Consider the following 15,969-nt stretch of genomic DNA (forward strand, 5'->3'; position numbering starts at 1 on the left):
CTGGAATCGGGGGCATCGATGGTGGCCGCTCTAACAAGGGATAGGGGGCAAAACTTTTACTTCACGAGGCGCCAGGCAAGTACTCCCTCCGGTTCTTTTTAGTTCGCATATAAAATTTAACTAAAGTCAAGCCTCGTAAAGTTTGACCAACTTTGTAGAAAAAAGTGTCAACATTCACAATCTAAAATCAATACCATTATATGTGTTATGACTTAAAGTTTCATATTATATAACTTTAGCATGACAAATGTTGATATTTTTTCATATAAATACGGTCAAACTTTGTGAAGTTTGACTTCGGAGAATTCTAATATGCAGAGTAAAAAGGACCGGAGGGAGTATATTCAGGAGAATTGACCTCACTTTCAGGCCGAGGGGTATAATTTATCCTAACTGTTTGGGAGTTCGGTTAGAGATGCTCTAAACACGCAAAGGTTGTAGCAAAACTAGAACTGCCAGCTGACCAATGTACCCTAACCTATCTATGCACAACGACATATGACACCTCAACTAAAGGTTAAAGAGTTGCGAGGACAAATGCATAATGGGATAACTAGCAAGCTTTCTTTTTATTTAGAAAACTATGCAAGTGAAACTGATGATGAGGTAAAGGACAACTGAACTACCATATGCATGTAACCATCCCAAAACATCAACCCAATGTTACCCTGAGGTTATGATCCATTCATTAAAACATCATCAGACAGCATCGCACACCTGCAAATAGTTGGCATGCAACAAACATAGCGGAACGACCCACACAAAACGCTAGGGAGATGGACGCTAACACCATCAGCGATCACTAGGCTACCAATGCATAAAAAAACCAAGCCGACTAAGAAGAGTTTAGGAATGTTTCAAACATCTCTCCACGGGAATTCTTTGCACACTCGTCATCTATCCTCACAATAGAGTGACAGCGCCTGCCTATCGGAAGTAAATGGAGATAAGAGGAATATCAATGTCGTTCCCGTCGTCATCCTCGCAAGCCACAACAACATCAAAATGCTTCCTGTATGCTGGAACATCTACCTTAGCCACCTCCTGGGCGACATCCACCATCTTCCTCTTCAGTCGATCCCTGTGCCTCGGGAACATGGTGTTGTACAGCAAGGATGTGCCACAGGAGACGCTGTAAGCAGTCAGGCCCTTGTCGCTTAACCACTTCAGGAGTTCTGCGACAGTAATGTTGCCCTTGATAGACCATCGGTCCCACACTGTCCATCTCAGGTCTTGATGCTTCATCTCCTTGGGCGGTACAGGTTCAGCCATGGAGAACATTGGTAGTGCCAGGTTGGCAAACGTATTGCGGTAGTCTTCAACTGGGTGGTCACCTGCCAGAACCTTGTACAGCTCAAGGCACACAAGGCCTGTGGCCATGGCTGTCGTAGTTGCAATAGCTGGAATGATTCTTCCTGCAATGAACTTCGCCTTCAGCTTGTCAACCTCTTGAATACCATAGTTTCTCGCACGCATATTAGCAAGACCAGCAATCAAGTCCATGTGGAAATTTGTATCATCATCCTGCAAAAGAAACATGTGGTGTGTAACCAGAACTAGTGAAGAAAGGGCATAGCCTTAAATATTTGATTATTTCTGTCCTTTTACAGTGGTACGTCAGAAGATATTTTGACAACTGAAATTAAACAAATGCCCATAAGTTATAATTGCATGCCTCATGCCTCATGCCTCATGCGGCATGCCAGAAATAAGGAAGTAAGTTATTAAGAATATAGTCAACTACAGCTATTTGACACAGGCAGTCACAGTATTGAAAACATCTTTACGGTACCAGCACATAAAACAGAAGCGCACACAAATAGAATATAGACCAACATGGAAGGATAAGTGGAGAGGTGCATACAGAAAACACGAACTGTGAAGTTACTTATCCTCAATGTATCTGGGCAGAAGTGGAGAATATATTGCTACTAGCAACAAGGGAGAAGACAGATACTAGCAACTAAGTTCTGTAACCCAATGCATAACAGAAAGAAATGTGACTGAATTACATAATCCCTGTTGATGTTTCTGCTTACCAAATATGCACCTATGTGCATTAGTGATGTGTGTTTGCTTTCTAGTGTGAAACGAGTAAGGATGTTCTTAAACAACCAGGGCAAGGGAAAAAACAGTCTTATTCTAACACATCAGAATCAGAAGTAGTTAAAAAGAGGCTAACCTTCTCAAACTGAATAGGCTTCATTTGGAATCCTGAAGGTAGTTTCTTGGCACATGCTTCCAACTTGGTTAAAAGGTCTTCGATAACAGCAGCGTCGTCAACTGAGGCACTGGAGAGGTTAGTGGCCTTCTCATCTGTTTCAATCTTAACCCCACTCTTTGGCTCAAATTCAGGCACTGCAACCTTACTTACTATATCAGCCAGATTACCCATGTTCTTTGCCCAGTCCGGTATGGGGATCCCGAAAGACACGGCTCTCAATATGGAAGCAGCCAGTATAAATTGAATGTGAGATGAATCAACAGCTGAGAATTGCACCGGGTGAGGGAAACGCTTAGGGGCAGACCAGAAAGGAGCACCAGTGCTAGTGGCAGCATCTTCAGGAAATGTGAATGTTAGCTGCTTCACACGATTAGAGAAGTAATCTTCAAACCTGGCAAAAGAAACCAGATGTTATGACATGGCATCTGGAGCACAAAAAATACTGTCCTATTTGATGGCAATATAATCAAAATGAAACAGTTTTAACTTCAAATAGCAGAAGACGAAAAGAAAGTGGAAGAAAGCCAATAACAAATTGTTGTATTAAAAAAAGGGGGGCATGTAGAAGACATATATCATACTTCAGTCTTGCCCAGGTTATGCAGTCTTCAAATTTATAACATCGCTCCTTGTCAAGGCATTCACGTACACGCTCCAACAATTCCCTGGCTTGAGCATCACCTGCCTTTCTCATAGCAGCAGCATATTCAGCAGGATTAGACATAAATGAGTTCACTTCATTTGGAGTTTTTTCTAGCAGACCCTCAAACTCTGAGCGAGCCCATGTTAGACAATGGTCAATATTGTGTGGAAAGGAATGAACTGTGCACATTGGTGCCTGTTTCTCAGGAGGATCACGTGAAGCTCCATAGTTTTCAGTAAGGTGAGGAATCACCATCTGTGTATTACATTTCGGACCCAGCGTTCCAGATTCCAAGAGTGGTTTCTGGAAGTACAGGCATCGCATGTCCATGTACATCCTAGCATTGACATTATCAAGTGCATTGATGACAGCATCAAGGCCCTCCCAGAATGCATCATTGAAAACATGTTCAGTCTCTGGACAGGCACGATTCTGAAGAGCATCAATATGGAGGCTGGAGTTGATAGCACTAGCAGCTGTAGCGGCTACTGTAGATTTTGCCTGTCCAATGTTCCAATCACGAAACAGGAATTGCCGGCTCAAGTTGCTTTTCTCAATGACATCATCATCTGTTATAGTTAGCTTCCCTTTACGGCCACAAGAAACCCCCATTAAAGCAAAGTTCTTCAAGAATTCACATCCAAGAGCACCAGATCCCACAACAAAAATATTAGAGTCCCGCATCTTCTTCTGAAGCTTAGAACCAAAAACAGAAATCTGAGCATCGTAGCGGCTATTCAATGGCTTCAAGTCTTTAGGGTCCAATGCATAGGTTGGCAGAGATTCTAACGAGTCAAAATAGAAGAACTGGCAAAAAAGAAAAGAAAAATCAGACAAGAACCAACAGAACGTCATAAACGTGAATATTTTACAGTTCATGACACAGACCTGGTACTGCGGATGAAATTTCCCAGAACAAGCCTTCACAACTTCTTGACCAACAATACCACCAAACATTGCAGCCATTGGGTTCAGAACAGCTCTAGAACCACTTGCAAAATGTTGCAGCAGCTTCTCATCAAGTTCATCCATCTTGTAATCAATTGCAGCCTCATTAATAGAAGCAGTAAACTCCACAAATTTTCGAGCATCCTGGTCACAACCAGCAACAGGGAAGCGCCCAAACTTTTTTCTGAAATTATCCAAGGCTAGAAATGCGAAGTGAAGCAGCGGAGGACGCTGGTATTTTGAGAAATCACTCAAAAGGAAATTCCCAGGTTCTTTTATACATTCTCTCAGACTCTTGAACTCTAAGATCATTGGTTCTTTCACCTGTGTAACAATCCCACCTTTTGCATAAATGCCAAAGTTACGTGTATCCTCCTCAATGCAAAATGAAAATGGCCTTGCATCTACTATCTTCCTGGGCTTGCCATCATTCAGTTCTGTCATCCCACTGACCTCCGTGAAAACAACAAGATCACCATCTTGGAATTCAAGGCGCTCATCATCAACGCAGGAAACCATTGCAGGATTGTCATTGCTGATGGATGCAATTATACCAGTGTGGGGATCTTCACCATCAACATCAAGAACAGTAAACTCAGGCCCAAAGTCACAAAACACGCTACCAAAAAGACCACAGACTTCTGTTTTGATGAATGGAATTGGAGGCTGGTGGCTACGACAGCAATCATTAAATTCAACTGCCTTGTCTAGACTTAAGTTGGTGAAAACAACAGCCTGCAAATAAGAGGTACGATCAGCATATACGCAGGAAGGAATACATGTTTCATAATAAAACACAAACACGCCGCAACAAAAAAATCAGCAAATGTTATCAACTAATTAGTGCATGATGATGACCAACTATGTAGCTTTACTTATTCACATTAGCTTCAGTCACACAAGCTTACTAACTGGACAGCTGACATGCAGGTCACTTGACGAGATCAAGTAAGTACACTGCATATATAGATCATCCATATATCAGCTATGACACATGCAGTGAAACAAATGAGTTCTCAGCTAAAAAAAGGGAGTTCTACTGGGTATTATGAAAGAAAAATAGTTTGGCACTATTAGGAGGAACTCATCAGTATATTGACATCAAATGCAGGATAAGGTCCGCACGGATTTACTTATTACCATCCAAAACAGAAATTAGCTTAAACACATAATACCATCCACTTGATTTCAGGCACAGTTCAAATAAGTAAAGTTATTTTATTAACCTCGATGGTCACTACTATTGAACAAGAATGGTACTAACAAAATTTAACACAGAATACAGTTAACAGACCTGGAACTTAGAAAGGTGTTCAGTAGTCAGTTCTTCCGTTACAGCAGATACAAGAACAGCATTGTTAAGTTCTTGCAGCTTTTCAACACAAGCAGCAGCCCTGTTCTTCCCAATATCATCCTCAGATAGAAAGAAATTGCCAGATAGGTCCCACATATCCACATTTCCTACATCATGTAGGGTGACAGATTTAACACCCGCCAGAGCAAGATTCTTTGCTGTATAGAAGAAATATATTAGTTATAAAAATCATGTAATCCACACGCATAGGAGTATGACAATACCATACAAATAACAATAAGCAAACCATGCATTAGGATGTGTGCACTGGCAAACGGGAAAAGGGAAGATAATTGCTCAGGAATGACCATATTACTTTGCCCAATGAGACATGAAAATGCTAAATAACTCAGGTTCCTGGGCTGAGCAGGAGAAGTAAGGAAAATAATTGCTCATTTATAACCATATTACTTGCCCAATAAGACATGAAAATGCTAGCTACATAGCTCGTGTTCCTGGGCTGAACAGGAGTAAAAGAACAGAATAACAATCCACTAATTTTACCAACTCAATATAATAACTAGATTTTCCTTTTCCAGGAGGCTCATCAGATTGTGTGTTCCCTTTTCCAGGAGGCTCATCTGCTTGTGCAACTACCGCCTATCAAACCAGGGTACTCAGATTGGTTGCTACATGCAGCGTGTGCCCCTCGGACAACTCAGGTTTGATTCCTCAGAATCACTGGGTGCTCACTCCCCTCTAAAAAGGACTTGCAAGAGATCCATGCCTAAAGTGCCACAAAAATACATGTCGGGCTAGATCATTCTAACACCCAAATCTGATTTCCATAATGTCAGTCCGTCAATAAGTCAGAACTAGTAACTGCAGCTCCATAGACTATTACATTAAACAGTTTCACTAAGGCAACAAGCAGTTCAGCGCTTATCACAGTTTGCAAAACCAGTAATTCTATCAACTGTCTGTACCATTTTCTCGCCTATTTCTAGTGGCAATTACAAAAGCTACCAATGTAAACATGAAGTAGGATCACAAAACAATCAACAATTCATAGTGAATAGAAGTAATCAGCCTTTTTGTATTACAATAAAGACATGCCTTGGGAATTCTAGACAGAAAAGTATAATTCAATCTGCATAACAAGCAGAAAAGGGACACATTTGATTTGCATTTCTCTATGTAACACAACAAACTGAGGATGCAGCAAACAATCTGATGATCATAGCAGTATATGTCAGTAATTTAAGGGTTCACTCTGTTTGAACAAATATAAGACATCAGATAATCAGATAACTATACAAAATGTATTTCTCTATCCAGCAACTCAGCCCTGTCTGCACATATACGGGATAAATTGAAGTAATCGCAGATCCATGTTTCTCAATCCAGCAACTAAGCAAGTAATCACAGATTCAACAAATACTTAAGAGCAGCAAAACAGAACGCGACAGTAACGCCGCCAGCGCCAACATTAGATATCAATGTACTCCTAAATAAAGCACTGAATCACATATTGAAGGAGGCACGCACCGGTCTCAGCCCCAAGCCCGTTCAAGCCGGAGACGAGCACGTTGGACGCAAAGAGCAGCCGCATCGTCTCCCTCCCGTACACGGCGAGCTGCCTGCTGTGAAGGTCCTCATCGATCTCCGCCACCCCGTTCCCGTTACTGCCCCCGCCGACCGGCTCCCCGGCAACCATGGCCTCTGACCCCGCCTCCGCCGCCGATTCCCCTACCCGTGCCTTCTTCGCCGCCGCGTCGCCGCTGTCCTCAGCGCCGTCCGCTCTCTTCGTCGGAAGCATATAGCGCAGCCCCCTGCATCGCGCGACATATAACCAAATCAGACGCCAAAACCCGCACCCTAAAACCCCAGAAATGGCGATCGGGGAGCACGGATCGAAGCATCGGAGCCGATCCGAGTCGGCGGTGGGGGGACCTTACCGGTGCGGGCGATCGGAGTGGCGGCTAGGGTTCGCGCGGCGCCCGCGGCCTCGAGGACGGCGTGTCGCTTGTGAGGTTACCTTCGGCTTGGGGGCGAAGCCGGTGGAATGGCGTATATATAGACTGGGGTTTTGCGGCAAGGCAAGGCGCAAGGTGGTGGCGTTGGATTGAGTCGCCGATGCGGCGCGGTAGAGAGGCTTGGGGTGGGGAGGGCGGAGGGCTGCGAGGAATCTTGGCCGTTGGTTTTTGGGATGGACAAGCCTGATAAGGCAGGCCAGGCCGGATGGGTCGCGCTTGGTTCGACTGGATGGCGAACTGAAAGCATTGATTAAAGCTAATTCATTGTTTCTTTGCATTCCTTGTCTTATCTTCTTATCTCTACTTTCTTGTACTTAAAAAGAACCTAAAGTTTCCATTTCACCATTCTTTTCACCACCCCTTTGTTCAACCTTTTTTATGTATATGATAATCAATCACCTTAATTTACTTATCTTCTAAACCAATTTCACTTTAATTTATTTATCAAACTTCTAATCAAAATATAAGATAATTAGGTCAAAATTTGATGAACATTTATTTACACAATCGCATTATTATTGACAGGTAAATCACAAGCTAACGTAGTAGAATATTTAAATTCCGTTGTAACGCACGGGCATTGTTCTAGTCTTCTTAAAAAGAACATAAGGTTCCATTTCACATTTCTTCCCACCACTCTTTCGTCCAACCTTTCATGTATATGATAATCAATCACCTTAATTTACTTACCTTCTGAATCAATTTCACTTTAATTTACTTATCAAACTATTAATTAAAATATAAGGTAATTCACGGGAAGAATTTGATGAACATTTATTTACACAATCGCATTATTATCGATAGGTAAATCATAAGCTAATGTACTAGAATATTTATATCATGTTGCAACGCACATGCATTGTTTTAGTTGCGTTAAAATTTATAGAGTTGTTTCCTAGTAAAAATGTACTAATTTGTAGAAAATGTATTGAAATCATAATAATAGTGCTAGTTTAAAAAACTCTGTATTTAGAAAAATCAAATGATTGAAAATCCCCCAATTCTTCTTTTCTAATAGGAAGCTTGGAGATGGTAAACTTGCAATAAGAGCACTAGGATCATCTTCCTAAATTTGGGCCCTGGTGCGATATACAAAATGGGGCCCTAATTTACAAACAATTTATAGCTAAAGAACTAATATGGTCAAAGCATGTGCTCACTTAAGCGTATAACTTTGAATATGAGTTATTTCCCACAACATTTTGAAAATATATAAAATATCGTTGCTAAAAGAGTAAATGTATACTAAAACTGCTTCATATGTACACAAAAAAATAACAACATTAATAAAAATATCATACATAGTCTTTTCCAATACTAATATATTAGAAAATGTGATTATTTAATACAATGTTTATCAAAATAGAAAATGTATACACATTAATGTAATTAACCAATAGAAGACCTAACCTAAATTAACCGATCGATGATGGACTGATGTTGTGGGGTCATGAATCGCTAGAAAGATTATTCAATGATGACATGATAAGCTTATCGTGGTGCTCGGCCATCGGCTTCTTTTGCTCGGTGGCGACTGACTAATGCGTCTTCAATGTATCTACTTTTCCAAACATTTTTACTTTTATTTTGGCCTTTAATTTGCATGATATGAATGGAACTAATCCGGACTGACAATGTTCACAACAGGATTATAATGGTGTTATTTTTGTGCCGAAATAAAATTGATGGGAATTGGATGAGGGGTTTTGAAGAATTATTTTTTAATGAATAATGAATTATGGAGCGCAGAAGTAGAAGAGGGGGCCATTAGGGCGCCGCACAAGCTGGTGGTGCGACCACCCCTAGACCACACCACGTGGCTGTGTGGGGTCCTTGGCCACCACCTTGACTTGATTGCGCTATAAATTCCCGTATATCCTAGAAAAATTAATGAAAATTACCATCACATTTTAGGATACGAAGTCGTCGTCACCTCCTGTTCTTCGTCTGGAGCACTGGTCTGGAGTATGTTTCTAGCTCGGGGGGAGAGATTTGTCGTCGTCGCCATCACCAACCCCTATCGATCAACCATTTCATGATGCTCACATGCATATGTGAGTAATCTTCTGTAGGCATATGGAGGTAGATGGGACTGGATGAGATTTTTCATAAAATCGTTGTCAAATTTGTTAGGGTTTGATCCCTAGTATTCACTATGTTCTACTGCCTCCGTTCCTAAATACAATCTTTTTTAGAGATTCCAATATGGACTACATATGAAACGAAATGAGTGAATATAGCCTCAAAAACATGTTTATATCCGCATTGAAATCTCTAAAAAGTCTTATATTTAGAAATGAAGGGGGTAGATTGATGTTGTTATGGTTTTGCTATGTTTAATGTTTGTCACTAGGGCCCGAGTGTTGTGATTGCAGATCTGAACCCTCTATATTTTCATGAATATATTTGTGTTATTGATCACATTTGTAAGTTGTGTGCATATATTATCTGTAACGCCCCAAGACCGGAGCTTCAGATGCCTTCCACGGTTTCTGAGATTTGTTATGTGATTTGTTTTGCTTGCTGCATTTCTCTTTGCATATTTTGCATTGCGCCATGTCATCATGCCATCATTTTCTCATAGCTAACTAAAACTCACTTAAATAAATTGCATGGATTTCTAATCCATTTAAATTGAGGAAACCCACATGGTGGTTTCTCTTTAAAACATACCCTCCCGATATTTCGGGAGCTATTATAAAATATTCCATTTTTCGGAATCATCCATAAACACACTTGCATATTCCCCATGTCGTTTCTAGTTCAAGCTTGACTTCAAAACCTTGCCAAAAATTCTCTTCCCATTTACCGAGGTTCCTCCAAAAATCCAAACACTTTTGGACACTTCAAAAAATAATCCCAGTGCCCAAGTTCCTTCTCTACCATTTTCTTTTCTCTTTTCTTTCTTCCTATTTCTTTGTTTTGGAATTAAAGAAGAGACGAGAGAGGGAGTGGAGAGCCCAGCAGCCTCCCTCTCCACTGGGCTGGCCAGCCAGGCCGCCCTGCTCCCCTCAGCCCACCAGAGGCCACCGCGCACCGCAGCCTGCCGGCCTACCTCCCCTGCTTCGACATCTACAGCCACCTCGTCGTGGCCTCTCCGAGCTCTGCCCGCGTCGATGCCTCAGGCCTCCATTGATCCACCCATCCATCCATGCCCAGAGCAGCGCCGCCCTCGCCGGAGCACGCGCCAAGTTTGCCTCCGCCGGCCGGTCCGCATCAGCGCTTCCTCCCGCTCGCGCCTCCTCCTGCCTCGTCCTCGTTCCCGCGCCGCTCGTCGCCAGAAACCAGCAGGAGAAGCCCCGCCTCCGCTCGAGGGCCCACGACATCCTTTATTGCCTGCTCCGGCTTCCCTGTGCACCTCCCGAGCCCGTGTTGCACGACCAAGTGACCATCGGTGGCCTCGTCAATCACCACCCAGGCCGCTACCTTGAACAGCTCCTCCACGGCTCCTAGTCTGTACGTGGAGTTCCACCACTTGCTAGCATCAATCCATTGCTTCCTTCCCGAACGGAGTCACTAAGTGCCTCTTTAAGTGTGACCAAGACCGCAAGCACCACGGATCCGCCAAGTAGCTCTACGCACGGATACGCCAAGACCTGGACCGACCAGTACCACGACGTCCGTTGATCGTCAAGTACCCTTTGGATGCGCCAAGTTCCATGATGTAGCATGAGTTTCTTCTTGAACGTGTACGACTACGCGGATTCGTCAAGTACCACGACATCCGGAGCCCTCGGATATGTCAAGTTCAACTAACGTCGCAAGAACGAGACCGGCGGGTCCGAAGACCCCAAGTACCACGACAACCCCGAAGTGATTCGAATTCGTTAAGTTCACCTTCGAAACGTGTACCACTACCGCCGCCCGAACATCTACAGAACATGTACCACAACCATCGCTGAAGACCCTTGAACGACTACCGATGACCCTCCAAGTTCGTCCACGATTGCCATGTACAACTGTTGTCGTCGTGAACAACTACTCCCACTACCATCGCTGAGTACCACTACTTCCCACGACGACCGTGAACGACTACACCGCTTGACCCAAACCACCCCGAATGCACGCTTCAAAGGTATAACTGCCGAGATGACCTTCCGAGAACGAATGTTTGCGATGCATGAGATGCTCGTGTTTGCACCGTGTCAGAAAATGTCGCTTCCACGTTCCTCCTCGTTGCCTTGCCGTCCACCCATGGGAACCCGGTAACCGGGATCACCCCACCTTCTTTTGCACGCATCCGCACACTTCTCTTTTGCATCGGCATCTCAATCGAGTTACTGGAACCGGAATGTTGTCGTGGTATCGTTTTCGTTATCGTCGCCGTGGCACCCTTTCTTTCCACCACGGTGGCAACTGCTTCATAATGTTCATGTCAACTTTTAACAAAAATTGCATAAAACTTGCACATGTCATCCGCATCATGATAATAACAATTAAATGTTTAAAAAATTGTTGTTTGCTTTAAAAATTGCTAAATGACATATGGGGATTTCCGGAATTGTTGCTTGTTGTTCCGGCCTCATTTAAACTTGCCTAGATAGGTAGTTTATTATGCTTCACCCCTTGTCATGTTTAATAACATTTAATATTGATGTGTACATAAACGGGAGAGAACTAAATTAATGAAGGTGGTGTTTCGTCAATATGCAACTCGTTGCATATTGAGCTCCACTTAATTTGTAGTATTGCTTGTTGCACTTTGCAATGACATGCCTCATTAAACCGGACATGCATCATACTTGGTTGTGCATCATGTTGATACGTCTCCAATGTATCTACTTTTCCAAATACTTTTGCCCTTGTTTTGGACTCTAACTTGCATGATTTGAATGGAACTAATCTGGACTGACGCTGTTTTCAGCAGAACTACCATGGTGTTATTTACGTGCAGGAGCAAACATTCTCGGAATGACTTGAAAGTTCACGGAGACACTTTTCAGAAAATAAGAAAAATACCTGCCAAATATGAAGGCGAGGGGGCCCACCGTCTTGCCACGAGGGTGGGGGGTGCGCCTGCCCCCCTAGGGCGCGCCCCCCTACCTCGTGGGCCCCATGTTGCCTCTCCGACTCCAACTCCGCCTCCATATATTGAGTTTCGATGAGAAAAAAATCAGGGAGAAGAAATCATCGCGTTTTACGATACGGAGCCGCCGCCAAGCCCTAAAACCTCTCGGGAGGGCTGATCTGGAGTCCGTTCGGGGCTCCGGAGAGGGGAATCTATCGACATCGTCATCATCAACCATGCTCCATCACCAATTTCATGGTGCTCACCGTCGTGCATGATTAATTCCATCATAGGCTTGCTGGACGGTGATGGGTTGGATGGGATCTATCATGTAATCGAATTAGTTTTGTTAGGGTTTGATCCCTAGTGTCCACTATGTTATGAGATTGATGTTGCTATGACTTTGCTATGCTTAATGCTTGTCACTAGGGTCCGAGTGCCATGATTTCAGATCTGAACCTATTATGTTTTCATCAATATATGAGTGTTCTTGATCCTATCTTGCAAGTCTATAGTCACCTATTATGTGTTATGATCCGTTAACCCCGAAGTGACAATAATCGGGATACTTACCGGTGATGACCGTAGTTTGAGGAGTTCATGTATTCACTATGTGTTAATGCTTCGTTCCAGTTCTCTATTAAAAGGAGACCTTAATATCCCTTAGTTTCCGTAAGGACCCCGCTGCCACGGGAGGGTAGGACAAAAGGTGCCATACAAGTTCTTTTCCATAAGCACGTATGACTATATTCGGAATACATGCCTACATATATCAATGAACTAGAGCTAGTTCTGTGTCACCCTAGGTTATGACTGTTACATGATGAACCGCATCCGGCATAATTCTCCATCACCGATCCATTGACGAGCTTTCCATATATTGTTCTCCGTTTATTTACTTCTCCGTTGCTATTGCTATCATCACTACAAAATACCAAAAACATTACTTTCACTACTGTTACCTTTTGTTACCGTTACCACTACTATCATATTACTTTGCTACTAAATACTTTGCTGCAGATATTAAGTTTCCAGGTGTGTTGAATTGACAACTCAGCTGCTAATACTTGAGAATATTCTTTGGCTCCCCTTGTGCCGAATCAATAAATTTGGGTTGAATACTCTACCCTCGAAAACTATTGTGATCCCCTATACTTGTGGGTTATCAAAACCATTTTCTGGCGCCGTTGCCGGGGAGCATAGCTCTATTCTTTGAGTCACTTGGGATATATATCTGCTTATCATTATGAAGAACTTGAGAGATCCAAAAACCAAGATCTATCCCTCAACTACGAGGGGAGGTAAGGAACTGCCATCTAACTTTGCACTTGATTCACCTTCTGTTTTGAGTAAGCTTACGACACCTACACCTGCTTCTGCTATTCGTTCTGATATGTCGCATGTTATTGATGATGCCACTTCTGCTATGCATGATACTTATGATAAAACTACCTCTATGCCTGATAGTACTATGCCACTTAGTGATTTTATTGATGAACAACTTGCTAGGGCTAGAGAAATTGAAAATATTGAATCTGATGATACTGATGAAAGTGACGATGAAGAACCACTTGCTATTCCTAAGGGTTATGTTTTTGATCAAGATGCTTCTTTAGCCATTTTAGCTTGCAGAAATAGAACTGAACTTAGAAAAATATTAGCTAAATGGAGTAAGCAATCCCTAAATGATAGAATGAAATATGACCTTGCTTTTGCTACTTCACCTATCTTTGTTACTGATAAGGATTATGAATTCTCTATTGATCCTGATATAATTACTTTGGTTGAATCTGATCCTTTTCATGGCTATGAATCTGAAACTGTTGTGGCCCATCTTACTAAACTGAATGATATAGCTACCCTGTTCACTAAAGATGAGAGAACTCGCTACTTTTATATCCTTAAAATATTTCCGTTCTCATTAAAGGGTGATGCTAAGATATGGTTTAATTCTCTTGATCCTGGTTGTGTGCGTAGTCCCCAGGATATGATTTATTACTTCTCTGCTAAATATTTCCCTGCTCATAAGAAACAAGCTGCTTTAAGGGATATATATAATTTTGCGCAACTTGAAGAAGAGAGTCTCCCACAAGCTTGGGGGAGACTTCTCCAATTACTTAATGCTTTGCCTGATCATCCTCTTAAGAAATATGAAATACTTGATATCTTTTATAATGGACTAACTGATGCCTCCAGAGATTACCTGGATAGTTGTGCTGGTTCTGTTTTCAGGGAAAGAACACTGGATGAAGCTAAAATTCTATTGAATAATATGTTGACAAATGAAAATAATTGGACACCTCCGGAGCCAATTCCTGAGCCTATTCCTAAACCAACTCCGAAGAAGAGGGGTATTCTATTTCTCAGTCCTGAAGATATGCAAGAGGCAAAGAAATCTATGAAAGAAAAGGGTATTAAAGCTGAAGATGTTAAGAATTTACCTTCTATTGAAGAAATACATGGTCTTAATTTACCGCCTGTTGAAGAAACATATAATCTTAATGTTGGGGATCGTAGCAGAAATTTAAAATTTTCTACGCATCACCAAGATCAATCTATGGAGTAATCTAGCAACGAGGGGAAGGAGAGTGCATATACATACCCTTGTAGATCGCTAAGCGGAAGCGTTCAAGTGAACGGGGTTGATGGAGTCGTACTCGTCATGATCCAAGTCACCGATGATCCTAGTGCCGAACGGACGGCACCTCCGCGTTCAACACACGTACAGCCCAGTGACGTCTCCTACGCCTTGATCCAACAAGGGGAGAAGGAGAGGTTGGGGAAGACTCCATCCAGCAGCAGCACGACGGCGTGGTGGTGGTGGAGGAGCGCGGGACTCCAGCAGGGCTTCACCAAGCACTACGAGAGACGAGGAGAAAGAGGGGTAGGCTGCGCCAACAGGGGAAGGACTTCATCTGTTGGGCTGCCCCTTTTGCCTCCACTATATATAGGGGGAGAGGGAGGGCTGCGCCCCCACCTAGGGTTTCCACCCTAGGGGTGGCGGCAGCCCCAATCCCCATCTGGGGTGGCGGCCAAGTGGGGGGAGAGGGAGGCGCACCAGGCATGGGCCTTAGGGCCCATCTGCCCCTAGGGTTTGCCCCCCTTTTCCCCTTAGGCGCATGGGCCTTGGTGGGGAGGCGCCCCAGCCCACTTAGGGGCTGGTCCCTTCTCACACTTGGCCCATGTGTGCCTCCGGGGCTGGTGGCCCCTCCCGGTGGACCCCCGGACCCCTCCGGTGGTCCCGGTACAATACCGGTGATGCCAGGAACACTTTCGGTGGCCAAAACCATACTTCCTATATATCAATCTTTACCTCCGGACCATTCCGGAACTCCTCGTGACGTCCGGGATCTCATCCGGGACTCCGAACAACATTCGGTAACCGCGTACATACTTTCCCTATAACCCTAGCGTCATCGAACCTTAAGTGTGTAGACCCTACGGGCTCGGGAGTCATGCAGACATGGCCGAGACAATTCTCCGGTCAATAACCAATAGCGGGATCTGGATACCCATGTTGGCTCCCACATGCTCCATGATGATCTCATCGGATGAACCACGATGTCGAGGATTCAATCAATCATGTATTCAATTCCCTTTGTCCAGTGGTACGATACTTGCCCGAGATTCGATCGTCGGTATCCCGATACCTTGTTCAATCTCGTTACTGACAGGTCTCTTTACTCATTCCGTAACACATCATCCCGTGATCAACTCCTTGATCATATTGTGCACATTATGATGATGTCCTACCGAGTGGGCCTAGAGATACCTCTCCATTTACACGGAGTGACAAATCCCAGTCTCGATTCGTGC

General features: G+C 43.4%; 1 protein-coding gene across 2 annotated transcripts; it reads right to left on the reverse strand.

Annotated features, from left to right (window-relative positions):
* Nucleotides 1–608: 608 nt before the first annotated feature.
* Nucleotides 609–7,384, reverse strand: LOC123085594 (ubiquitin-activating enzyme E1 3-like). Of its 2 annotated transcripts, none has more exons than XM_044507258.1 (7): nucleotides 7,068–7,384; nucleotides 6,658–6,941; nucleotides 5,110–5,276; nucleotides 3,756–4,550; nucleotides 2,806–3,674; nucleotides 2,183–2,615; nucleotides 609–1,524 (listed from the first exon to the last, which is right to left on the reverse strand). In XM_044507258.1, the coding sequence occupies exons 2-7, from the start codon at nucleotides 6,926–6,928 to the stop codon at nucleotides 928–930; spliced, it is 3,132 nt and encodes a 1,043-aa protein (XP_044363193.1). In that variant the 5' UTR covers nucleotides 6,929–6,941; nucleotides 7,068–7,384; the 3' UTR covers nucleotides 609–927. The 2 variants fall into 2 exon arrangements, with proteins under 2 accessions (XP_044363193.1, XP_044363192.1); XM_044507257.1 differs by having other exon boundaries at nucleotides 5,110–5,327; nucleotides 7,068–7,308.
* Between the last annotated feature and the right edge of the window lie 8,585 nt (nucleotides 7,385–15,969).

This window comes from Triticum aestivum, chromosome 4A (genome assembly GCF_018294505.1).
Source record: "Triticum aestivum cultivar Chinese Spring chromosome 4A, IWGSC CS RefSeq v2.1, whole genome shotgun sequence".
Taxonomy (NCBI): domain Eukaryota; kingdom Viridiplantae; phylum Streptophyta; class Magnoliopsida; order Poales; family Poaceae; genus Triticum; species Triticum aestivum.